The sequence below is a fragment of the Physeter macrocephalus genome, chromosome 8, assembly GCF_002837175.3.
Source record: "Physeter macrocephalus isolate SW-GA chromosome 8, ASM283717v5, whole genome shotgun sequence".
Lineage (NCBI taxonomy): Eukaryota > Metazoa > Chordata > Mammalia > Artiodactyla > Physeteridae > Physeter > Physeter macrocephalus.
Window position 1 is genome coordinate 155,829,706 of NC_041221.1, and position 25,851 is coordinate 155,855,556.

At 37.3% G+C, this 25,851-nt stretch overlaps 1 protein-coding gene across 1 annotated transcript in view; it reads left to right on the forward strand.

The window, feature by feature from the left end:
• Positions 1-24,201, forward strand: part of GABRA1 (gamma-aminobutyric acid type A receptor subunit alpha1) — a 60,554-nt gene extending 36,353 nt beyond the window's left edge. The window contains exons 7-10 of the mRNA XM_007120547.2: positions 803-946; positions 10,719-10,871; positions 16,327-16,529; positions 21,331-24,201. Of these exons, the coding sequence (XP_007120609.1) occupies positions 803-946; positions 10,719-10,871; positions 16,327-16,529; positions 21,331-21,642 (812 nt within the window). The 3' untranslated portion in view covers positions 21,643-24,201. The remainder of the gene's footprint in view (positions 1-802; positions 947-10,718; positions 10,872-16,326; positions 16,530-21,330) is intronic.
• Positions 24,202-25,851: the final 1,650 nt, after the last annotated feature.

Consider the following 25,851-nt stretch of genomic DNA (forward strand, 5'->3'; position numbering starts at 1 on the left):
GGAACATATGTATATGTATAACTGATTCACTTTGTTATAAAGCAGAAACTAACATACCATTGTAAAGCAATTATATTCCAATAAAGATGTCAAAAAAAAAAAAGAAGGATGCTTAGTAAAATTTCCAGTGTTATCACATTTATCATGACCTTCCCCTGGCCTGATATAATCTGGACCCAGGCTACTGCCTGTAACCTCATTTCAACTCTTCATTCTGGCCACATTGGTCTTGTTCTTCATTAAATATGTCAAGCTTTTACCTGCTCTGGAGGAAGAAACTTGTTAGCTCATCCACCCAGGGTACCCTTCGCCAAGACATGGCTCCCTCTGACATTTCTGTCATGTATTTGTATAAATGTCATTTCCTCAGTGAACTTCTTTGAGTCCCTTACCTAGAATAGGCCCCATCCCCTTCATTCTCTATCCTCATATCTGTTGTATACAGCTTTACTGCATTTAACACTACTTGAATTATGTATTGATTAGCTTCTCTGCTTTTGTCCCCACTACTGCAATGCATGTTCCACAAGATCAGGTGTTTGTTATGTTCACTGCTGTATCCTCAGCAAGGTACTTAGTCCTTTGTAGATGCTTAAATAACATTTGTTATGAGTGAACTGATAACTGAATGAATCAGGAAAATGCGTCTCAGTTTTCCTAAACTAAGGGATATGGGCTCTCCTTTCCTAGACTGACCTCTGGAACCATGTGTTAGAAAATATGAAACTGATAGAACACACCAACTAACTAGGAGAAGCAAAGCAGCAAAACACATGGACCATATTCCATTCTTTCCTTTTAGATGCTTACACGAGAGCAGAAGTTGTTTATGAGTGGACCAGAGAGCCGGCACGCTCAGTGGTTGTAGCAGAAGATGGGTCACGCCTAAACCAGTACGATCTTCTTGGACAAACAGTAGACTCTGGAATTGTTCAGTCTAGCACAGGTGAGTGCCATTTAGTTACTTTAGATAGGGGAGAAGGACCAGAAAAAGTTTTTGTAAGAATGTGCAAATTCAGTTAAGTCCTTCAATGACAAAAGTAGAGAGAGTGAAAATTGCACTAAACTGGGGAACAGTTGGACTGGGAACTAGTGTAAACTCTATAGACCTGTGACCTTGAATTTGACATTTAATGCCTTTTGGTCTCTGGGGGGTTTTGTTGTTGTTGTTTGTTTATTTACAAAATGAAGAAGTAGTTCCATGTGATCAGGGTAGCATTGTATTTAGACATGTGAACTTTTGGAGAAGAATATATGGGTTAAAAATCCTTATTCCTCCAGCTTGCCAGTTAATTGTGGTCACCTCACAGGGTTGTTGGAAGGAATGAATTAAATCCATGAAGAGTAATCATCACGCTTCCTGGCACATAAAAAACTCTTAATAAATGTTAGCTATTAATATCATCTAGGCCCCATTTATTGTCATGATTCAATAAATCTTGGTAAATTTCTAGCGGCAAGCATTACACATAGGATACCAAAAAGCCTTTTTTTCCCCACAAATCCATTTGTAACTCTAGCCAGGGATCTTCTACAGCTAAAATCTACACTGATCACTCCATTCTGGAATTAAAAGTAGATGGACCACCATCCTTCTTGGTACTGTAACTGTTTTACCAATGAAATACTCAGAATTAGGTCAGATGCTATCAAGCAGCTGTATCTAAAATTTTAAACTTTTGAAGTTGTTTCAAGAAATAAGATGAGTTTAGTTATGCAGGTATCCCTTTTGTGACTAAGGGATATGTGATCATAGGGTCAGATAATTATAAATAAAATTTGGATTCTAACAATTAGGAAAATGTACTCCCTTAATCCCAATATTTTTAATTATGTTCAATTACTGAAAGCTTAGCAAGGATCAACAATTTTATGACTGTATCTAAAATTGAAATTAGTTCATTCACTTTGAGTTGTAATTCCTAAAAAAAAAGACAATTAAGTGATATGTAAAGGGAGAACTGCTCTTTTTCTCAGGAAAATTTCTTCCTTACATTTCAGACTTTATATTAGGACCATGATCATTATAATCTGACCATTCTAAATTCAAGTAATAGGTCAATATATCTTACTCTGATTATTGGATAATTGCTGCTTAACAGGATCTGTCTTTTGCTTACTTTATAGCATCCATGGCTACTACAGAAGTTGAAATATTTATGTTTCTTGTTTTGAAAAATGGAGAAGATTGTCCCTTAGCTTAGCCTACCTTAGAAATGCACATGGCATAGTGGGAATGTCTTAGGCTTTGCAGTGAGAAAGATGTGGGCTCAAGTCCTAGTCCTGCCTCTTAGAAGCCTGGTGACTTTGGGAAGGTCATTTATCCAATTAGAAACTCTGTTCTCTTCTAATAATGACGAGTCTGTAATTTTGCATTAAAGATGAGATAGTATAAAACACTAAACAGAGTGTTATACAGTAGATGCTCAAAATGGTGTGCAATAGCTGTTGTTATTGTCCTGAAAATATTCCAGAACATGGAAAATACCGAAAATTTTTCTTCCTCACCAAGTTATGTTGGAAAAGATACTAAAATGAGCAGTGCTTACTTTTTAAAACTTGAATGCTATTATAAACTGGATATTGTGGTAGGTGCTACAGTCAATGATAGACAAGACACATATCTTACTCTCATGAAATCTGAAGTCTAAAGGAAGACAAACACAAACTATAGTTATCAAAATGGGTGTTAAGTGTTGTGATTAACATTTTTGTGAGGGCAAGTATGTGTCGGTCTTCTGTATCCCTATGATTTACTACAGTAGATGAAACAGGAGGCACTAAATAAATATTTTGAATTAATGAATAAAAAATAAATGAATCCAGCCTGTGTAATCAGGGAAGGATTGCTGCAGGGGTTGACTTTCATTTTGTCAATCTGTATTTGTTGGGATCCAAGTAATCACTATTCTAGGCCCAGGACATTCAGAATAATAGACAAAGAACTTTCCCTCAAGAAATTCTCTCCCTACTATCATTAGAATGGAGGTTAGAGGATGTCAGGGAAATAGTATTTCAAGTGCAAGAGCATGCATGCAATAGGACAAATATATACTACGGTTGCTGGGAGGAAGGAATGCTTCCATTCTATTCTAACGCTAGTGACCTTGGTGTGTCACCTGTGTCACTGTATCCCTCTTTATATTCTAATTACCATGTCTGCAAAATGAGTGGCTTAGTCTGATGAACTTGGAGAACTTTTTCACTTTTGGTTTCCTAAATCAGCCTACCTACATTCTTGTTACTCAGGAAAGATATAGTCCCAAAAGGGCAATAAGTGAGAAAGAGTGGTCCAACCCACCACCACCAAGCTGGCTAGACCTCATAAATTAGGTTCATTAAAAGTCATCATTTCGTGTTAGAGCTGCAAGTTTATCTGTACAAAATAAGAGCTTTTCCTTGTCATTCCAATAATGGATATGGGGGGAGGGGGGAGGAGAATAAAGAGCAAATTCTCAAATGTGGGAGCTCAGTTTGATGTATGTTTTCCCCTCCACACTAAAACCCTGAACTACCCTTCCTCTGGGTCTCCTTTAGCTCATCAAAAATCCACCTTGTTACATTTCTATGAGAAGAAAGAAAGATCTTTTGTAAGGTCTTCAATCCCATATTTCACAACTCCTACAGAGCCTTGAAAACATTAAGATAAATGACATTGAGTGTTATTATCTCCCTGTTTCTGCCAGAAGACTAGGAATGGTGGCAGAAAAGTACACACACATTGAGAATGATTAGATAAAAAGCATCTTCTCTTACCTTAAAATTCTCTGTGGGGAGAGAAGCAATTCAGGTCACCTTCTAGAAGGTTAGAATGTGTTTCCCCACTTGTGTGCAACCAGCACATGTGTGAATACTCACTCACACACACTACCAGTGACCTCTTTCAGGTCAAATACCTCTAGATCACTTCAGTGCCATAGGAGGGAAGATATGAGGCTCAATCCAATACTTGGATTTTTCTCAGTACAAACATATTAGAGGGACAGTCCCTTCATTGGAATGTGCCATCAGTTTGGGGGAAAAAATGAGTTGGAGACTTAGTTTGAAGTGCACTTATTCACCTGGCAGAGCAAACTTGTTACAAGGCCACAGAAGGATGAGTCTAGTTAGCTTTCACATCCGATGCAATTCTCTGTTATCCATTCATTTATTCACTTATTCCTTCAACCATTGCTCATTTACTCTGTTTGACACTGTGATTGGGCCTGGAAAAGAGAGGTGAAAGACCCATAGTTCCTGCACTCAAGAAGCTCATGGTTGAGTGATGTAAGTAGCTAATATGCATTGCGTTGTTCTAATCCTTACAACAGTCCGAGGTTGTAGGTATTATCATTATCTCCATTTTACAGATGGGACATAATTGAGGCCTAGAGAGGTTTAATAATTTTTCCAAGGTCACACAGCTACGCAGTGGCAGAGCTGGGATTTGAACTTGGGAAGTCTAGCTATAGAGTGTGTGCTCTCAACCATATGACACACTAGTAATAGGCAAGATAGACATGTGAAAATGCAACAATGTGGTATAGCATGAAGTTTAAGGGGTGGATTCTGGAGTTATACTGTGAGGTTTTGAATGCTGGTTTTACCACTTATTAACTGTGTGACCTTTCTCTGTTCATCTTTTCTCTTGTACTACTTGGAGATGATCAGAGAATCTACTTCATGAGTTACTATGAAATTGAAATGAGAAAAATGCATGTAAACTGCTGACCAGAGTATCTGACATGTAAAAATAATATTATAAATATTAGATATTACTATTAATAATAATGATGAAGTTAGTACAAGAAAGCTACATGGTGACACCTAAGAAGAAGTCATTTCTTCTTGAAGTATAAGGGAAGGCAGTTTGAAACTAGACCCCAGCCATGGCCCCCTGACTCATTCTAATATACCACATTATGCTTCCTAAGGAATTCTTTAAGGAAAGCCCACACAAAAATTATAATTGTAATTAAGGGACATGACAATGTGACTTATACAGAGATGCAAAGTTGTTAAATTTGGCATTAGGTATAAGAATAATATCATGGCTATAAATAAGAAGAATGTAATATAAAATGCTTTTTTAAAACACAACAATGATGACTGGAAAGTCGTCATATTTACCTAAGTCAATAGACAGGTGTGATCAAAGGAAATGTAGGTGAGTTTTGTCTAATAAGAATGTCTCTTCTTTGTAAATGACTATTGTTTATTCTTAGAACAGAAGACCAGGGAAAATTATAGGATCCTCTTTCCTAGAAATAGTCTTCTCTGGATGAGTTAAGGATGACTCTGCAGGGTTGAAATGAATGAGGAAAGCAATTGTTTTCACTGACCACGGAGCAATAGTGGTGATCGACATTCACCAAAGGAGCCTCAGGACTTCTATTTTTGCAGCCTAATACATGATCTCCAGAGAAATAATATAACCGTAAGACGTGAAAACAGGTTTGTAGGAGGGAAGGTGGAGAGGGAAACTTACATAGTCATCTGGTCAATCTAATCATATTTCAGATGAGGAGATAGGTCCAGAGGGGTTAAGTGGCCTAGAACTATAATCAGTTTCCTTATTTCTATTTCAGTATTCTCTGAAGCAGATATTAAAATACCAGCCCCTCCTTCAATGACATTTTTTATTCCTCATTCCTTTGAAAAAGGCAGCATCTTAGAAAACACAAAATTTAGAATATTTGAAAGGAAAGTGATAGCTTTACATGGAATCAGTATCCACTACAATTTTGTTAAAGAAATGAATGGAGCAAGAGAATCCATTTCTATCCTTTCTACCTTTACACTGTAAATCTGCATGTGACTCAGACTTTTTTAGAAGAACTTTCACATCTGTTATTTCATATTATCCTCACAGCATCCCAGGAAACAGTTAAGTAGCACAATATCATTTTTACTGCATAAATGAGAAAACTGAAGTCAAATAAAGTTAAGCAAGGAATTTACTCTAAGTAACCAACATTTAAGAAAGTAAAGGATGGAAGCCAGATCTAAAGAAACCCTCAATGCTGCTTTACAAAATTATATTCCTGCTTCTTTTCTTCTCTCTCTTTAATTTTGTATTGTGATGTATAAGAAATATTGTCACATCTAATTTACAAGCTTCCCTCAGGGTTACATGATGTGCAAGGATATTTGAATTACAATTCTTCTAGACTGTTAAATCAGAGGGAAATAATTTGACATGCTTAGTACACAAGCACTTGATGTCTAGAGATACTCTTTCAATCCAATTTACATGACTTTTTTGTTGTGTTTTTCTTTCATTTTTAAACAATTACAATGTGATTCTGATTTTGCCACCTTTTGCTCTCCTTATTTAAATGTTATTGATGGAAATAATCAATAAATAATATATAATAAGAATAGATAAAAGTTTTATTTGAGCCAAACTGTGGACTACAGCCTGGGAGACAAAGATTCAAGAAGTGCTCAAATTGTGCTCTACCAGACTACAAAAATGGGGGAGGCTTATAAAGGCAAAGACTGCAAAATTACATAAGATGTTTGTCAGAAATTATAGATGGAGCTGGCAAGAAGTAAGGATGTTTATTAAGCAAGGGTTGGTTGGGGTCCGAAATGGATGCATAGTTACATGGAGAGAACTTGAGACCATAAGGTTGCAGCTGGCAGCTGCTAGCAGATATTATTTTGAGAATGGCTAGTGGTGTCCTTGAGTCTGGTAGAGTTCAGAAAATTGAAATTCTCAGTGATACAGGAATATATCTGAAACCACATCCACAGTGGCCACCCAGATCCATTTTGGATGCCTGAACCTCAGTTATTCCATTTAGATTTTTAAATGCATTATTTTCTTTAATGGTTAAAGTAGATGTACAATGCATGCTTGATAGGCCACAAGACAGGCTGTTCTGGTTAGCAATAAGTATCAACCAAATCATGTATAAGCCAGAATGACCTCCCCATACCTCAACATGTGAAAATTTCTTCCATCAACATTTTGTACCAAAACTTCTTAGATTTTGTTTAATTGAGGAAGGTGACGTCAAAAGATTTGAAGTTTTCCTCTACTTTTTCTAATTTGTTAGTGAGGAAGTGGTTTATAAAACAAATATAATGTCACATGATAGCTCCTCCAAAAAAATAATCTGTGCAGAATCTTCCCAAAATGTCACATTGTGAACAACAAAAGATGATAATGGAATATATATAGACACTCACCTTTCTGGCATTATATGAGAGATGGAATTTTTTCTTTGAGCTGATGACATTTTGCAGGCTACAATTGAATGAATGGTTAGGAATAATAATGTGTACTCCTGGGAGGTGAGATGTAACCTGTCTATGTCTACCCAAGGCTACATTTTAGCAGAGTCCCAGGAAAAAACGTGGTTTTTTGCATTTTTCTCAAATTTGAATCACTTGTTTATTTCAGATGACCTTGGAGACACTATCCAAGTTATCTACAGAAAATAGAAAAAAATTAGATAACATTTTATTTACCTTTCAAAAAAGATATGCTAGTGGATGTTAATTGCAATAAGTATTCTTAAGCCTCATTCATCCCTTTTCACCATAGGTAGGTGCTGAATATTGAGGATATGTAAAGCCATGCTATACTCAAAGAACTATCTCTCTTCTTAATTAGCTTTCAGTTTGGTAGAGGGGTATAAGTACATAAATAACTAAAATTAAAAGTATACAATATATTTATAAGTGTAAACAGAAGCTGTAAATAAACTTGAAGTTACTCAATATTGATCAGTAAATAGCAGGTGTTATCATTAATAACAATCATGAAAACATAACTGAATGTTTCAATGATTTCCTACTATAGAGAGTATAGAGAGCATTTCTTCTACCAGTAATTCTGCCAATTCTGACTGGAGAAACGAGAAAAAAAATGGAGAAAGGAACTAAGATTTATTTTAAAACTCTTATGTAGAATGATCTTAACTAGAGCCCTTATTCTGTATTCTCCCCACAATATACTTATCACTATTTTATAATGAGGAAACTGAGGATCAGAGAGTTTAAGGCTACACAGCAAGAAAATAGCATATCTGGGTTTTGAACCCTAATTCATTTGCTTCTAAAGCTAATAAAGTGTCCCCATACAGTACATTTCTTCCTCTTCTACTATGGACTGAGCCCAACCCATATATGAACAAAATATTCGGCTATAGAAGAGGTCAAGTAGGGAATTTTGTTGATCAGATGACTGAGATATGAAAATGTGTGGTGAGACATGAGATGTGATACTGAAACACGTATCAGAGCTAGGATGTGGAGAGTTCTGAGCACTGGTTAGGGAGTTTGCTTGTTAGTATGTAACACTGGAGACGTTGTTGATTATCACATTGTAGGAAGGGAGAGTGGCTACTAGTGGCATCTAGTGGGCAAGAGGCAAGGTATGTGGCTAAATATCCTACATTACACAAGACAGCTCCCACAATAAACAATTATCTGTTCTGAAATGTCAGTAGTACTGAGGTTGAGAAACCCTGATGTGGACAATGGGAATCCATTAAGGTGTTTTAAGGTATGTATGTATGCTTTAAAACAATCACTCTGACCTCAAATTTAGGGAAAACTGTAGTTTAGGACAGGACTGGAGACAAACAAGACAGTTCATAGATAATGGTAGATTTACATTGTAAATCTGCAAAGGAGATCAGAGCAATGACCATGAGATAAGAGATAGACTGAAAGATACTGCACAGGTGAAATTAAAATTGTGATGATCAACTGATTCCTTTCTCTCTCTTTTGGAAGTCCTACTTAACATCCAAGGATTAATTCCAGGTTTTTATCAATAGCCTGAGTGAATAGACAGATGAGAGTGCCATGAATTTAGAAATGGACGCTAAGTGGAAAAGAAGCCCTGCTATACGCTAGTCATTATTTTTTATGGAAAAGTTTAAGTAATATCACTTTTGAACATATTTAGTTGGTGATATCAATGAAAAATCAGTATCTATGAGATGTCTAGTAGATATTTGGAAATACAGTGGTTTTTGAGAGCAATGTCACTTAGAGATGCAGATTCCCGCAGCCATCTGGATAAAAATGACATTAAGAGCAGGGGTGAGAAGGAAAATTCCTTATTAGAGTCAAGAAAAAAAAAAATAGAGATGACAGCTAAAGACAGAACTATACCAGCAACCTCTACATTTGCTTTGCAGAAAGATGAAGATTAGTGCCCAAGACACAGGAAGAACTCATAACTCTCTGACTGAAATATCCAGTGAGTTAGCAAAAGACACTGAAAATGAGAGCTAAAAGGAGAATGTGAGTCTAGAGAGTGCTATCAAGATAGTAGGGGCAGTCAGCATTGCTTAATTTTTAGTGCTACAAAGAAGATGGTCAGTGGGCTTGAAGATTGAGATCTCCTTTAAGACTGAGATGTTCAGTTATGGATATTAAGAGATCATCAGCAGTTTTAACCACATTATAGGGGCTGAAGCTCGATGGCCATGAGCTGAGACGTAAATCACAGGTTGAAGAGGGAAAAGTTTGGAGTTGAAAGGGAGGAGGAAGATAGAGAAATGTGAATACCGAAGAAAGCAATCTTTTCTTAGTAAGAGTACACCTATTTTTCTCCTACCCCCCCACAGATAACTAAGTATATATTCAGAGTGAGTAAAGCTAAAAACTTCTAAGACTTGCAATTAAGAAATAACATCAACTAAAAACAGAAAACACCTCCTACAATTTGGGTTGTGTTTTTATTTCTTTGGGCCTCTAATCAAATCAGACTTTGACATATATAAAGACCATGGAGAGTGCCTAGCTACTCCATTATTTCCCAGACTGGTCTAAGAATTGAGACAAGTTAAAAAGCTAGTGACAAATAGGATTTTTCTGCCCTCATCTTAAAGAATGGTTTGTGTGTGTAGGTGGGACCTGAAGAGTTGCATGTTTCAAAACGTTCCCAGGTGATTGTGATGAAGGTGTTCCTCAAAACAAATTTTGAGAGTTCTATCACACTCTTCTCATTTTGATAATCAGCGTAAGCCAAATCCAAGGTCAGAGAGCTACTGAAAGAAAGTGCAAGAGCTGGAATTCAGCTCCCCTGACTTGGACACCAAAGCTCCTCCATTAGACAGCCTGACTCTTTTCTGCAGAAGACAAACTGGGGATCTGGTGTCTTCTAATCCACCGGTGTACATCATCAGGATCTAGCACATTGCCTTCAGGGTTATTAAAGCCAATCTGTAAATATATGCTCAGATTGTCTCTTAAATGTATCAGGTACTGGGATTAGGACATAAGAAAATCGATGAGATCTCTGCCACATCCGTCTCAACCTCAGTGCCATTTTGGTGTTTGTTTCTTTTTTTAAATTTTTATTGGAGTATAGTTGATTTACAATGTTGTGTTAGTTTCAGGTGTAGCAAAGTGAATCAGCTATACATATACATATATCCACTCTTTATTTTTTTTTTTTTAGATTCTTTTCCCATACAGGCCATTACAGAGTATTGAGTAGAGTTCCCTGTGCTGTACAGCAGGTTCTTATTAGTTATCTATTTTATATACAGTAATGTGTTATGGTGTGTTTTTTAAATGTCTCTTTTCTTTTTTTTTTTTAAATGTCTCTTTTCTTTCCTGGATAAAAGCTTTTCTCTCCAGGAACTAGATGTCACGTGGATAAAGGCTATGTCGTCTAACCTCCAGGTTCTTGCTGCTGATGGAAAAACTCAGAGATAATTTATTTTCAAGGTCAAATTGCTCACCTTACTGTCTGTTTTACCCTCCAGGAGAATATGTTGTTATGACCACTCATTTCCACCTGAAGAGAAAGATTGGCTATTTTGTTATTCAAACATACCTGCCATGCATAATGACGGTTATTCTCTCCCAAGTCTCGTTCTGGCTCAACAGAGAGTCTGTACCAGCAAGGACTGTCTTTGGTAAGTGCCAATCAAGACGCGCATGCAGGGGTCTGGAGGGCAAGTTGTATCATATCTGTGACATTGCAGATAGAATGAAAAAAATAATAATACATTAAAATCTGAAGTTAGTACAATAGGAATGTTCAAGGAATTACCATTCTCATTATGACATGATTGTAAAAAAATTCTTTTTTTTAAATAGCAAGCTGTTTTAGTGCATGTTAATCGATGGGATTAATGAACACTTGATTTGCTATTTTAGGAGAAAAAAGGAATGGAGTAGGCATGAAATGCATGTGATAGATTAAAATACACACATAGAAACATTAATACTTAAATCATACATTTAGAATCATTTAGAATCTAGTGATTCTAAAACATTAATACTTAAATCATACATTTAGAATCACGTGTCAGTGTATTTTTTGAGAATCTGAGAAAATATAGTATCAGCAGAACTACTTCCTTACATATATGAAAGCAAGGGGTCCTTATGTAGAAAGAACTCATTGATGATCATGACACCAGTACAGGAATATCTCATTTTACCCAATGTGTGCACTTCTGAAGAGTTACAAATATTTTTTTCTATGAAAATATTTTAAATGCCTTAGATGCTTTAAGTCAGTCTAATGGAAAAATGTTTAAAGGGTAATAACTTTTTACTAATAGGAAAACTCACTCCCTTATTAATAATTTTAGAAGTTTGTATTTCATATAAAGAGGTATTTCCTGCCTGTATCATAGTACACTGTCTTAAGTGTACTTTTCAGACTGATGAAAACAAGATTTCATCACCAAAAACTTACTGATTCATTCATTCATTCACTCATTCAATCACTGACTTTTTCTTTGAAATCTACTATGAGGTCCTACTATGTTCTATGCATGGAATGTAGCTGTTACCCTAACATAAACCATTCTTTTCATGAATGTTAAATTCTGGAGCTTAAAATTTGAATAACAATAAAATCATACAGAATACTTATTGAATGCTTTTATACCAGGCTTTGTTCTATGAAACAACCCTTTATTATCTTATTTAACACTAAAAGAATCCTCTGTAATATTATCCCTGTGGTATAGACAAGAAAGCTAAGGAGCGAGATATTAAGTAACTTGCCCAAGTTCAGAAGCTATGACGTGAAGAAGTCTGGAGTAAGACCCAGCCTCTTAGCTCTAGAGTCTGTGCGCTTAATGATGATGAGGTACAACTACCCATGTACTTCCTGCTGCAATTATGTTGTTGTGGGCAACATAATTCATCTGGAAATTATAACCACGTATTTAATTGGTGAAAGGTACAATTATCAAGGTTCATTCCAAAAATATCAACTAGGCACATGCTATGTTTAAAACCCTTTACTACAAAACAGAAGCCTTCAGGTGCTTACAATCTAAACTGAGGATTATTCTTGTGCAGAGACCCCTGTGGCATCAGTCATCTCAGGAAAAAAAGCAAGACTCTGTTACAAGGGCCCAGAAAAACATCTTTTCTTCTGAACTTAGCAAGGTGCTTCTGGGTTGGAAACCACGAAATCTTTGCTGTGACATTAGCCTAAGAACACAGCTAAATCAAGACCCAGAATGATTCCACCTGCAGAGCAAAAGAGTAGTTCATTTAAAAGTCTTTTTTTCCCTTAACACAATTTGTAAATATTAACTAGTGTTTACACCACTTATTAGAACTGAAGATTGAACTCTTGTCAGATGCTCACTTCTATAAGTGAATGTAGTTTGAGCCCTTTATTCAGTTGAATTTTTTTTAAATGAGAACAAAAGACATGTACTTTATGTTTTATGTTTATTTTTGTAGAATGAGCCCAGCACTATAGTGAAAATGATTTTTTAAAATGCTCACTTCCCCTGCCTCGGTCCCCCAAAAATCCTACCCTTCCTTTTTGGAAATCCTCTAAAGCACTTTGGAATGTTTTATAAGTCAAAAACCTTGTTCTTAACATTTTCAACAGTCTGCTATCTCAGCAGACTCATGCCCTTTTGGTAAACATAACTGCATATCTGTAAACTCAACCATGGCAAGTGTTTCTGTGTATCAAGTTATATATTTCTAATGTTTTAAGTTCAATAAAATCACAAATACAATTTTCTGAGACCTTCAGCCTTCTAACATTTATTTAGTACTCGTCTCTATTCTTTCTAGTCTGTACTCAGCACATTCCTCTGAGCTGTGGGGAATGTCTGAGAGGGTCATGGGTATTTAAAGAAAAAATACCAAAGGGAAAAAATAAAGCAAAAGTTGTACCTTATAACAGCTTTCGGTTTTTTTTGGTTTTTTTTTTTTGTGGTACGCGGGCCTTCCTCTTTTGTGGCCTCTCCCGTCGCGGAGCACAGGCTCCGGACGCGCAGGCTCAGCGGCCATGGCTCACGGGCCCAGCCGCTCCGCGGCATGTGGGATCCTCCCAGACCGGGGCGCGAACCCGGTTCCCCTGCATCGGCAGGCGGACGCGCAACCACTGCGCCACCAGGGAAGCCCTGTAACAGTTTATTAAATGGCATCCAAAACGCAACAAAGCTGGAGCCATTTCATGTCTTAAAACATCATCTTCTTGACCTTCCATGCTCTTTATCATTTGGAGGCTGTGGTCATGTAATTTTGCTGCCAGAGAGACCCAAGTTTTAGGTTCAATCTTCAGTCTTCTAAGTGTCAGTTGCCTATAAAATGAGAGTACAATTAAAATAAAATAGTGCCATTTAAAAGATTAAGTGAGAAAAATAAAATAAAATTTGTAAATTGTCAGGCTCAATACTTGAAACTTAATAGATACTCAACATATTTTTGTTTTTTTCCCTTTCCCTATAGCAGGAAATGTAAGACAACACACACACACACACACACACACACACACACACACACACACCTCTCTTTATGTTATTCTTAACTGTTTTTAATTTATGGATACATTTTTTTAAGAACACCCATTCCCCAATTACTTTTAACAGTTGGTTGCCCACATAAACCAAAATTCAAAGAAAAAATGGAATTCACTTTAGCGGGGATTTATCCAAAAGGACTGAAGTTGTTAATAATAAGTTATTAACTTTGGGGCTTCCCTGGTGGCACAGCGGTTAAGAATCCGCCTGCCAATGCAGGGGACATGAGTTCGAGTCCTGGTCCGGGAAGATCCCACATGCCACGGAGCAACTAAGCCCATGTGCCACAACTACTAAGCCTGTACTGTAGAGCCCGTGAGCCACAACTACTGAGCCCATGCTCTAGAGCCCGTAAGCTGCAACAAGAGAAGCCACCGCAATGAGAAGCCCGTGCACCGTAACGAAGAGCAGCCCCCGCTCACCGCAACTAGAGAATACCCGCGCGAAGCAATGAAGACCCAACACAACCAAAAAATAAAAAAAGTTATTAACTTTGTCCTTAGCAAGTATCAGGCTAAGTGCTAAATACTTTATTACATTATTTTATTTAATACTCACAATAGCCCTCTGAGTTAGACTTATTAAAATTAATTTATAAGGAAATAATTACAAAAAATCCAGAAGCTCAGAACTGTGAGGCAATTTTCCCAACGTCACTCAGCAGTTACAGAGGTGGAATTTTTTTTTTTTTTTTTTTTTTTGCGGTACGCGGGCCTCTCACTGTTGCGGTCTCTCCCGTTGCGGAGCACAGGCTCCGGACGCGCAGGCTCAGCGGCCATGGCTCACGGGCCCAGCCGCTCCGCAGCATGTGGGATCTTCCCAGACCGAGGCACGAACCCGTGTCCCCTGCATCGGCAGACGGACTCTCAACCACTGCACCACCAGGGAAGCCCCCAGAGCTGGGATTTGAAACTGGGTTGCTCTGTTTTCCAAATACTGACATTTAATTACCTTGCTCTTTGCTCAAGTTAATATTGATATGTAAATTTGGGGGCTATTTTCCCGCCAAAATTCCTTAAACCATTTGTTGGTTACATAATATGGTTAATGCCCCAGAACTTTCTGCAACACCTCCAATGTTCATATCATAGTAAGTCTATTTCCTACAATGGTGACCATGTATCAAAAACATGAGTTAATAAAAATCTCAGTATTTCTTCTTAGTCCTATCACTTTCTAATAGAATTAAAGATTATCTATCTTGAAAATCATGGAAACTAGGGAATATTGGATGGTTTAAAGCAGCTTAGAAAAATTAGCCACCTACCAGCTGTGTAACCCTGCTGATTCTCTAAAATTAATCAAAAGGGGGAATCATAGGTATGAGTTTTAGACATATGGGATGACAATATCTTCTGTGGCAGTAATTTACGTGTCTTTAAAATGCTTTCACATATTATTATATTTAATCCTCAAATAATCTTGTAAATGTGCAGAACTTTTCCTCTCTTAGAATTTCAACAATGATGTAGACAATCAAGAGAATGAAGTTTAAATCATCACTTTTACAGTTATGGAGACTGAGGGCCCTAGAAATTAACTCGCTTACTCAAGGCTATAGAGCTAAGAAGTAGTGAGGAACTAGTTACTGGAAGAGGTTAAGATTTTTTCAACACCATGCAACCTAAGCCACCCCGACTGGGTTCCTGTGATTTTTTTTCATACATTTTCAAATGGCTTAAAAGGGAACTTACAGTATTCTAACTAGTTTAGTGCATTACATATAGTAGGTTGATAATATTAATTTGTTAAATGAACATTAATGGATGTCATCATTCACATACCAACTCATATAATAATCTAAGTAAACTAAAAGCAACTGACTTGAAAATTGCTTTGAATATAGGTGATTTTAATCAGTAGGGATAGAGTCACAGAATAGGGAAGATAGGGCAGCATTAGCAGAGAGAGTAAGTAAGACTGTGGACATTTGAATCTGATGAATGTGTTCAAATTTGGTTTTGCTACTTCTGAGCTATGTGACCTCAAGCAAGTTACATGCAACTTATTTCAGGAACATCCTCAAAAGAGTAGCTATTTGAAGAATCAGGAAAATATAGTATAAAGGCCAAAGAGTTAATAATGTAACAAGATATTATCCTAAAATAATTTAATTATCTATCAATGATGAATTATCAAAAAGTTATTCATTTCTTGGATTGTATATTCAAAGTACACAGGTAGAATATTAAACAGAGCTGAGGATCCAGAGACTACTTATGGATCAAGGACAGTGAAGATACCTGCTTTCTTTTTCCTAGAGTTGGGGACAGTAAAGGAATATTATTTCCTTTCCTACCCAGGACACCATGTTCAAGACACACCTATTTACGGGAGTTCACTATCTTATTAACAGCTTCTCAACAGCAGAGGAGTTTATCCCTCCAAGAGCTCTCCATCAATACTGCCATACCATGAACTGCAAACTACACTGGGGTTCAATTAAAACTCATCCATCCCAAACCAAAATGGGATGAACTTGAAAACACAGTCTATCTGTGTTTCCCTTTACATAAGTAGGCTGACCTCAGTGATGAAAGTTTGTAGTATGAACCTACAAATTCACTTTCTTTCTTTACAGGAGTAACAACTGTGCTCACCATGACAACTTTGAGTATCAGTGCCAGAAATTCCCTCCCTAAGGTGGCTTATGCAACTGCTATGGATTGGTTTATTGCAGTGTGCTATGCCTTTGTATTCTCAGCTCTAATTGAGTTTGCCACAGTAAACTATTTCACCAAAAGAGGTTATGCATGGGATGGCAAAAGTGTGGTTCCAGAAAAGGTAATGCTTTAATATTTCCGGTGATATAGCACTATTATGTCTTTTTAAACATATAGGATGGGATGTTTGGACTTGGGGGAATGGATGAAGAATGCAGAGAGAGGGTAAAGAGGATTCTTTGTTTCTTATGTCACAAATGATTAAGTGCTATGAGAATTTTGTTCTTGCTAAGGAAAGGTTGTTTCAGGGGATAGATGTTCAGAGTAGAAGGAATGAGATAAAGGAGAAACACAAAGGTAAACATCTCTCCTCAAATATGCTTTCCTATGGTCCCCATTGATGTGAGAACAGTTTTAACAAACCTGACATTAGAAGCAATTACGCCATTATAATTTTTGTAACTTGAAAATTATAGTCTTCTGGTTGTTTTCCAAGCCTAATAACTTTGGTCATAAATGTTATTACTTTAATGGCTCAATTGAATTGAGCTTGCAAAATGCATTATCTCTAATTTTCACTAAGGGGTAGGAAACACATTTTCTTTTTCCAAAATAGAGGTTTGCTTTAAGAATCATAACACACAGAATTCACAGAAAAACTCTTCACTGTAGAAAATTATCAAGTCAAGAATATCACTGTTCTTCTCAATTAGAACCTACTTTAGAGTGGATTTTAAAGCATAGTTGGGAGGGACTTCCCCCATGGTCTGGTGGTTAAGACTCTTCCTTCCAATTCAGGTGGTGAGGGTTCCATCCCTGATCAGGGAACTAAGGTCCTGCATGCTGCAGGGTGCAGCCAAAATAAATAAGTAAATAAATAAATCACAGTTGGGGAGGATATTTCTACTTCTGGGGTTTGAAGGAAAAATATGTCAAAATGCAAGGGAGCCTTGGGATGGTGGAAAGAAGGGCAAAGTCAGAGACACAGAGATTCTAAGACATCTAGAAGTAATCTAGGAGGAATCACTCTACAGCAAATGTAGAATTCTAGTGTCTTGAGTCAGTCCCTAAAAATACAGTTCTGTGGTCAAATACACTTGAATAATTCTGCATACTGCCACTGAGTCACAGTATAGTAAAGAGTCTGAGAGGGTGTATAGTAAAGAAATTCATTTAATGATGTTTTTCCCATAGCTCCACAAATATACTAGAAAAGAGAATCCCTTGTGTTGGAAACATCTACCACATCTAATAGAATCTAAAGTGTTACTGATTATACGATGTACCACTAATATACGTATACATAAGAAAGAAAATATGCTGCCAAGCAAAAGCTCTTTGAGCTTTACCTTTCAGCCACAGGTGAATCAGTTGAACACCTCAATGATCTTGTGCACAAGCAACAGCATAGAAGGTTCTGCATCAGATGCACTATCACAACTAAAATGGGCCAGACCCAGTCCTCAAAATTCACCTTGCCTTGAAACATCCTTGTCCAGTATTAAAAAAATCTCTGAATTTTCAAATCAAGAACGTTGGCTCAGGTTCAGTAAAGAGGAGACAAGGCAAAAGGGACTGCGTTTACCCGTTGGAGAAAGGGGTGAGAGAGTGGAGACAGAGTTTTTGTCCAATACTTAACCTTAGCCATTGATGGCCTCCATTTGTCCTAGAACAGAAGGGCAGTCCCAAAGGAAAGAGCACCAAAACTGAAGATGAGTGATCATAAGACACTACCAATTGTAAGACATAGCCCAAAGTCATAGATGTGGACATTTAAAAAATGCACATCTTAGAATCACTGGCATATTCTATTAAAGTTCTTCAAAATTAATTGTATGCAAACATCGGTGATATGCAACTGAAAAATGAAATGCAAGCACTGGGAAAAGTTGCTTTTCTATCTTAATCGTTTCTTTGCATGCTGCAAGGGGCCAATGTCTTTCTGATTGTGGCTCATCAGTATCAGTTGTTAATGACTTGTTAGATAAATTGAACTTGATCTGGAAAGCATAGAATTTGGGTTGAGGCATTGGTGAGCTCATAGTTGAGTTTATATTTCTCTATTTCTGACCGTATGTTAGTCTTTCAAGTGCTGTGTCTCAAATAAAATATTTCAATCTCTATCAATCTACAGTCCGTGTTATTCAGTGTACACATATAGATATAGGTATAGTCATATATATCTCTCTCTATATATATATATTTATGTATATACATATACATAATGCCTATATCTGTCATCCTAATGAGAAAGAGAATATTTTTTATAATTTATCTATGTCTCTGTAAAAATGTTCTCCAGGGCTTTATCCAGTTTGATTAGCTTATAATAAGGAGCAGGATCACAGTGTGATCCAGGTCTCATTTTGACATTCAGGGAGAATAAATAACATATTTTTCCTGTGACCAGGTGAGTGTTTTCAGGAGAGGTAAAATTTCAATCTCTGACATGGTATAACTTCAAAAAAAAAAAGAAAATCCCCATAGGGCATCATGTTTTCAAGCAAGCATATAGTAGCCTTCTTAAGATCCATCCTCATACGGTTAATTGCTGAAAGAAATACCAACTTCTTAATGAATAGGGGGGAGCTCAATATTTTCAGAAATGAAAAAAAACTGTATTATTTCCTGAGAAACCAACCAGATATTTCTAAATATCCTTTTCAACATGATGCTGCAAAAAGAAAAAAAGAAAGAAAACACTTAAGTTGAGAAAATTTAGTATTAGGGTATTATGATAAATTGGCAGTGGGCGAGGTGAAATCTACCGATAATACAAACTCTTCTCCCAGAATTTTTCCTGTGGCAGATTATTCATTTCAGTTTATCTAATAAGGTGTCTGTCACTCAACAAATTTTGTTTAGATTAGAACCCATTGCCTCTCTTCAACATCAGAGGGCATATACATTTTATCTAAAGGAGATACATGCTTTTCAATGTATCCTTTAACAGTAGATCTGCTGGCCTTCCCTGGTGGCGCAGTGGTTGAGAGTCTGCCTGCCGATGCAGGGGACGCGGGTTCGTGCCCCGGTCCGGGAAGATCCCACATGCCGCGGAGCTGCTGGGCCCGTGAGCCATGGCCGCTGAGTCTGCGCGTCCGGAGCCTGTGCTCCGCACCGGGAGAGGCCACTGCAGTGAGAGGCCCGCGTACCGCAAAAAAACAAAACAAAAAATTAGATCTGCTATTTTCTAAGCAGTGGACTCAATACAAGTTCAGTCTGGCTGTTTGTGTTGAAATAATTCATATCAATTTTTGACGTGTAGTCATTTGGACCACATTCAGAGGGAATCAATTTTACTCATTTTATTTTTGTACAAATAATTATAGAAATTTCTGTCACTCCTCCTAAAGCTTAAGCAAATCTGCCTTCACTATGAAATGGGTGTATACTTGGACTAAGTGGCCTTACTTTTAATGGTGTAATACTAGGAGGAAAAAAAAATCTGGGCTTTTTTTTTGTTGTAAGTCCCAGTGAATGTATGCTTAAGGATTTGGAGAGGAGAAAAGGTAGCAGATAGGTCATGGAGTTGGATAATAAAGAAATTAACCTGTTATAATTGCACCTTGTGAGTGAGAAATATCAGCTCTTCTAGAAGTAATATTTTATTCTGATTTGATATTAAAAATACAGATTGTCCAGAGTATATCGAGTCTGGTTGGTCAAGTTTAGCTGCTCATGAACATTCTCTGTGTAGTTTATTCACAATGTCAATAATCAGGCTTCACTCCCTAAGAGTTCTGATTCAAAATGCAAGATTGTGCCCAAGACATTTACACTTAAAAAAATTTTTAACTGGTGATTTAGTGTGCACAAAAAAACAAGGCTCACTCTTCTAGACTAGTGCTATCCAGCAGGAATATAAGTGAGCCACAAATGTGAGCCATATATATAATTAACATATTTCTGGTAGCCTTATTTAAAAAGTACAAACCAGTGAAATTAAGTTTAATAATATACTTTAGCCAATATATCAAAAATATCCTCTTTACATGTAAATAATTCTAAACATTATTTAGGAGAAATATTGCACCTTTTTTAATTTTTCATACTAAGCCTTCAAAATCCTATGTGTACTTTATACCTCCAGAACATCTCAAATTAGACTAGCCACATTACAAGTGCTCAATAGTCACAAGTTACTAATGGCAACTGTATCAGAGCACACAGCTCTAAACAATAATACACTTTATTTTTGAGAAATGTCTGTATGACAGAAACTCTAAGAAATACTGCACTTGTCAATTACTGCACAGATAACATTGATAAGCAGCTAACACTCAGCAAGAATTGAATTCAGGATATCCTGACTACCCCTGCTTTGTCATTTGCCCATTGGAAACATGGGGAGAAGGAGCAAATAATAATTAGCTCAGCAATTTTTCACTGCAAAACAAACTACCCCAAAACTTAGTGACCTAAAACAACCACCAAGCATTTGGGCTGGGAAAAACCTGATGGTATTTCTATTAGTCTGACCTGGGCTCATGCCGAAAAGTCCTTGATACGTGGTCATACTTGGTCCTGCCCAAAACATCCATAAGACGTTTGGTCCACACCAAAGGACTTTGTCATTTGATCCTGTCCAAAACCATTTGGCATGGACCCGATATGCTCATGGACATTCTGGATAGGACCACATTTCAAGGACTTGGCGTAAACCAAATGTCTTACGGACCAACTGTCTTATGGACATTTTGGACAGGAACAAATGTCCTGCAAGGTCACTTGTCAATCTTATAACTAGACGTTTGTATCTGCGTTTTTCATTTTTCCCCAAAATGCAGTCGTAAATTACATTCCTTAGATTTTAAATAAAGCACATGTTTGAGTTCTAAAGTAAAGGTCACTTTGCTCAGCAACTTATAAACGTGCTTCCCACAGTTTACTAAACAAAATACTTTTACTCTTTCCTCCTACAGCCAAAGAAAATGAAGGATCCTCTCATTAAGAAAAACAACACTTATGCTCCGACAGCAACCAGCTACACACCTAATTTGGCCAGGGGTGACCCCGGCTTAGCCACCATTGCTAAAAGTGCAACCATAGAACCAAAAGAAGTCAAGACGGAAACAAAACCACCAGAACCGAAGAAAACCTTTAACAGTGTCAGCAAAATTGACCGACTGTCAAGAATAGCCTTCCCGCTGTTATTCGGAATCTTTAACTTGGTCTATTGGGCTACATATTTAAACAGAGAGCCTCAGCTAAAAGCCCCTACCCCACATCAATAGGTCCTGTCATTCACATTCTGTTGTTCAGTCCTCTGCACTGGGAATTGGTTCTGTTCTCAACGCAGTAATTCCCATCTGCTTTTTTGCCTCTGTCTTAAAGAATTTGAAGATTTCCTTATTTCCATAATTCATACAAGAACTACAGACCCCTGTCTGGCAGTCCAGAGCAGAGCATACAGCTGAGAGATAGGATTCTGAAAGAGGGAGCACGAGAGAAAAATCACGACAGAAGGAGACATAAGGGAAGAGAGAGGAAAGGTGGGGGAAGTAGGTCCAAAGACATGAGGAAAAGTAGAAGAAAAATCAAACTTAACTCTATAACTCTGGGTCATTTGTAGATATATATTTCCAAATATTCTAGAAAAAAAAGATACTGTATATGTCAAAAATATTTTTATGTGAAGGTGTTTAAAAGAATAAATTATAAATGTTTAATGAAGAAGCATTTTAAAAAATCTATGTCTTTATTGCACAAACTACAATGTGCTTCTTATATTTCTGTTTTGTTTTTTAAACCGATGTATAGCTTTAACATTCTGTTTCCAAAGCTAAAGATCCCCACTCTTTCTCATTTTAAGAAATGCCTAATGCATTATTTTGTTGTTAAATGCTATTTTAAAATTTATGGAAATTGCATTGGCAAATGTGCAGCTCCTCACTGTAGAGCACATTTAATCCAATGGAGACAAATGCTTTAAACAGGCTGCTTTACTATCATCTGAGCTTTTACCACTAGACTCAATGAGGAGTCATTTTAACAGATACACACTCAATAAAACTAAAAAAAGAAATAATAAATTTAAATAGAACAATTTTAAAAGATTTATTTTCCATCCTGTCTATATCCAGATAGCACATGCATCCAATAATCACTGGATTTTCATTCTGAAGATGTTTTTAGAGGGGCAAAAATATTTTGCAAGCTCTAGAATTGTTGAATGTATTATTTTATATAACAGCACATTAAAAGCTTTAGATTGAAATTTATGACTAGTAAACAAATATAGAATATATAAATTATATATGTAAATATACGGCATGAGATTGTACATTTTTTTACTTTTTTAAAGGTTGTGTTCTTAAAATACTGTGTAGGACTCACCGCTCTTAGCTGTTAGAATGTTGTTAAATGCTATGGAAATACTTTTAGAGCCTGCATTTAAGACCAGAACAGCCTGAAGGAATCAGACGGAAGTTCCAATATATGGGTATAAAATCTACTTATGGAGAGAAAGCTTGTAATTCAAACTGTTGTCCAGTGTACAGCAGTAAATCAGTTGCTATCTGCTCAAGTCATCCCACATTTCCCTATTTTAGGCTCTTGTAATATAGAAAGAAAATGGAAAAGCATTAGTGGGAGCTAGAAAATCAACTGTATATTATTGCTGTCTTTGCTGATACCAACTATTTCAATAAGTGTTGTACCATATGTAGCATTAAATATAAAAATACATGAAAGAATGTACAGGAAATAGCTTTTATTGAGTAATATTACATTTCATTTATACTGTAGCAATATATTTGTAGGCATACTACGTAAGGGCTTTAATGACAAGAGGTCCATTAATACTCCCTATGAAAATTCTAGTCTGTTTCATTACTTCCCAGATGTTTTAGAAATAAATATTTATGCAGAAGGTATTTTTGAAGCCTCCTTTTGTCTGACAGAATTTCAGAGATATTTAAAATTAGTGTCCAGAATCCACAGGTTATGGTCTAACCACATTTAGAATACTATGACATAAACCTGTCATCATAATTACCAAATAAGACAGCTGGGATCCATACCCAAGTTTTGAGCAAATGTTTGTCTCAAAAAGCTGCTATCCAATGATACAGGAAAATACAGTTTGTGTTTTCCTAAACAAACTCTGGTTTTCTTTTTAAATGTGCTTTATTGTTTGATATGGTCCTGCCTAAATTCAATGAGCTAGCCCAATAAAGGCTGAACCAGGATATTTCATCCTTCGGTATCATGTGTAGATATCATGTATAGAAATAAAATAAAATATGGCTCTAACTTCTGTGTTGCTGTTAATCTTGTTATTTTGGGGCGTTAATCTAATGTGTTTATTAAGAGCATTTTATCTTCCAGACTCCTCATAGCTAACATTTGGTCTGTATTTTGCTCATTAGATGTGAATATTTCTTATTAGTCTGCTTTCTGCTATGCAATGACTGCATTTCTATCATTTCTTAGTTTGTTAGTATATGTGGACAGTATTCTATTGTATAAATTGATTGCACAACTTATCAAAGACAAATGATTCTATGTAGCTTTTCTACAGTGCTTTGCTAAACCATGTAATACTAGTTAAGTCTTCCTTGAAAATAAAGATACACTCTTATAGAGGACAGTTCCTGTAAACTCCCAGGAAAATTTTTTTAAAGATGACACTGAATGTTTATTGCACCTTAGTGCAGTGAAGTGGCAATAAAATCTAACATGAATTGAGGTTGTTTATGGCAGATGCATGTATTGCTTTACAGAGTTTAGCAAAAGCTCTTAACTTTATGTCATACTGTATTCTATTATAATAATAAAGCTAACAGTATTCATTAAAAAATGGAATGCTTGACTTTCTTTTCATGTTATCAATATGACCTACCATTGCCTTGTTTTAAAATATTTTCAAGTAGGAGCACCGAAAAGTGCCAAGTGCTAATAAGAATCTAGGCTACTCAGAAGATTTTTGAAGATGTATCAATAGTATGATCCTAAACTATGATTTTAAATGAATCACTTTCAAAAAGAGGAAATGTTAAACACCTGGTATCTGGTGCTGCCAGTAGCACCTCAACTCAAAATTTATAAAGCATAAATAGAAAAGAGTCAACATACTCAAACAATAGTAGTTTGTTCATATCTATTGTTAATACAGTAGATTTGTTTTCTGATCTACTCCCGGGAGACTGGTTTAACTGTTTTAGAGGAAGAGTCTGAGCATTATAGTTTTAAATGCTCCCACAGAGCTACTACATTCCTTAATGTTTCTATAAGCACAAAGTTAAAGTACAAAACACTGAGAGGGACCTTCAAGATGGCGGAGGAGTAAGACATGGAGATCACCTTCCTCCCCACAAATACATCAAAAATACATCTACATGTGGAACAACTCCTACAGAACACCTACTGAACGCTGGCAGAAGACCTCAGCCTTCCTAAAAGGCAAGAAACTCCCACATCCTGGATAGGGCAAAAGAAAAAAGGAAAAACAGAGAAAAAAGAATAGGGATGGAACCTGCACCTCTGGGAAGGAGCTGTGAAGGAGGAAAAGTTTCCACACAGTAGGAAGCCCCTTCACTGGTGGAGACGGTGGGTGGCAGGGGGGGAAGCTTCAGAGCCACAGAGGAGAGCGCAGCAACAGGGGTGCAGAGGGCAAAGCGGAGAGATTCCCGCAGAGGATCGGTGCCGACCGGCACTCACCAGCCCAAGAGGCTTGTCTGCTCACCCGCCGGGGTGGGCGTGGGCAGGAGGGAGTCCGGGAAAAAGTCTGGAACTGCCTAAGAGGCAAGAGACCATTGTTTTGGGGTGCACAAGGAGAGGGGATTCAGAGCACCACCTAAACAAGCTCCAGAGACAGGCACGAGCCGCAGCCATTCAGTGTGGACACCAGAGACGGGCATGAAATGCTAAGGCTGCAGCTGCAGCCACCAAGAAGCCTGTGTGCAAGCACAGGACACTGTCTACACCTCCCGTTCTGAGAGGCTGTACAGCCCACCACTACCAGGGTCCCGAGATCCAGGGACAACTTCCCCGGGAGAACACACGGCACGCCTCAGGCTGGTGCAACGTCACACTGGCCTCTGCCACTGCAGGCTTGCCCCACATTCTGTACCCCTCCCTCCCCCGGGCCTGAGTGAGCCAGAGCCCCCTGATCAGCTGCTCCTTTAATCCCATCGTGTCTAAGTGAAGAACAGACGCCCTCAGGCAACCTACACGTGGAGGCGGGGCCAAATCCAAAGCTGAACCCCAGGAGCTGTGCGAACAAAGAAAAAAAGGGAACTCTCTCCCAGCAGCCTCAGGAGCAGCGGATTAAATCTCCACAATCAACTTTATGTACCCTGCATCTGTGGAATACCTGAATAGAGTACGAATCATCCCAAATCTGAGGCGGTGGAGTTTGGGAGCAACTGTAGATTGGGGTTTGCTTTCTGCATCTAATTTGTTTCTGGTTTTATGTTTATCTGAGTTTAGAATTTAGAGCT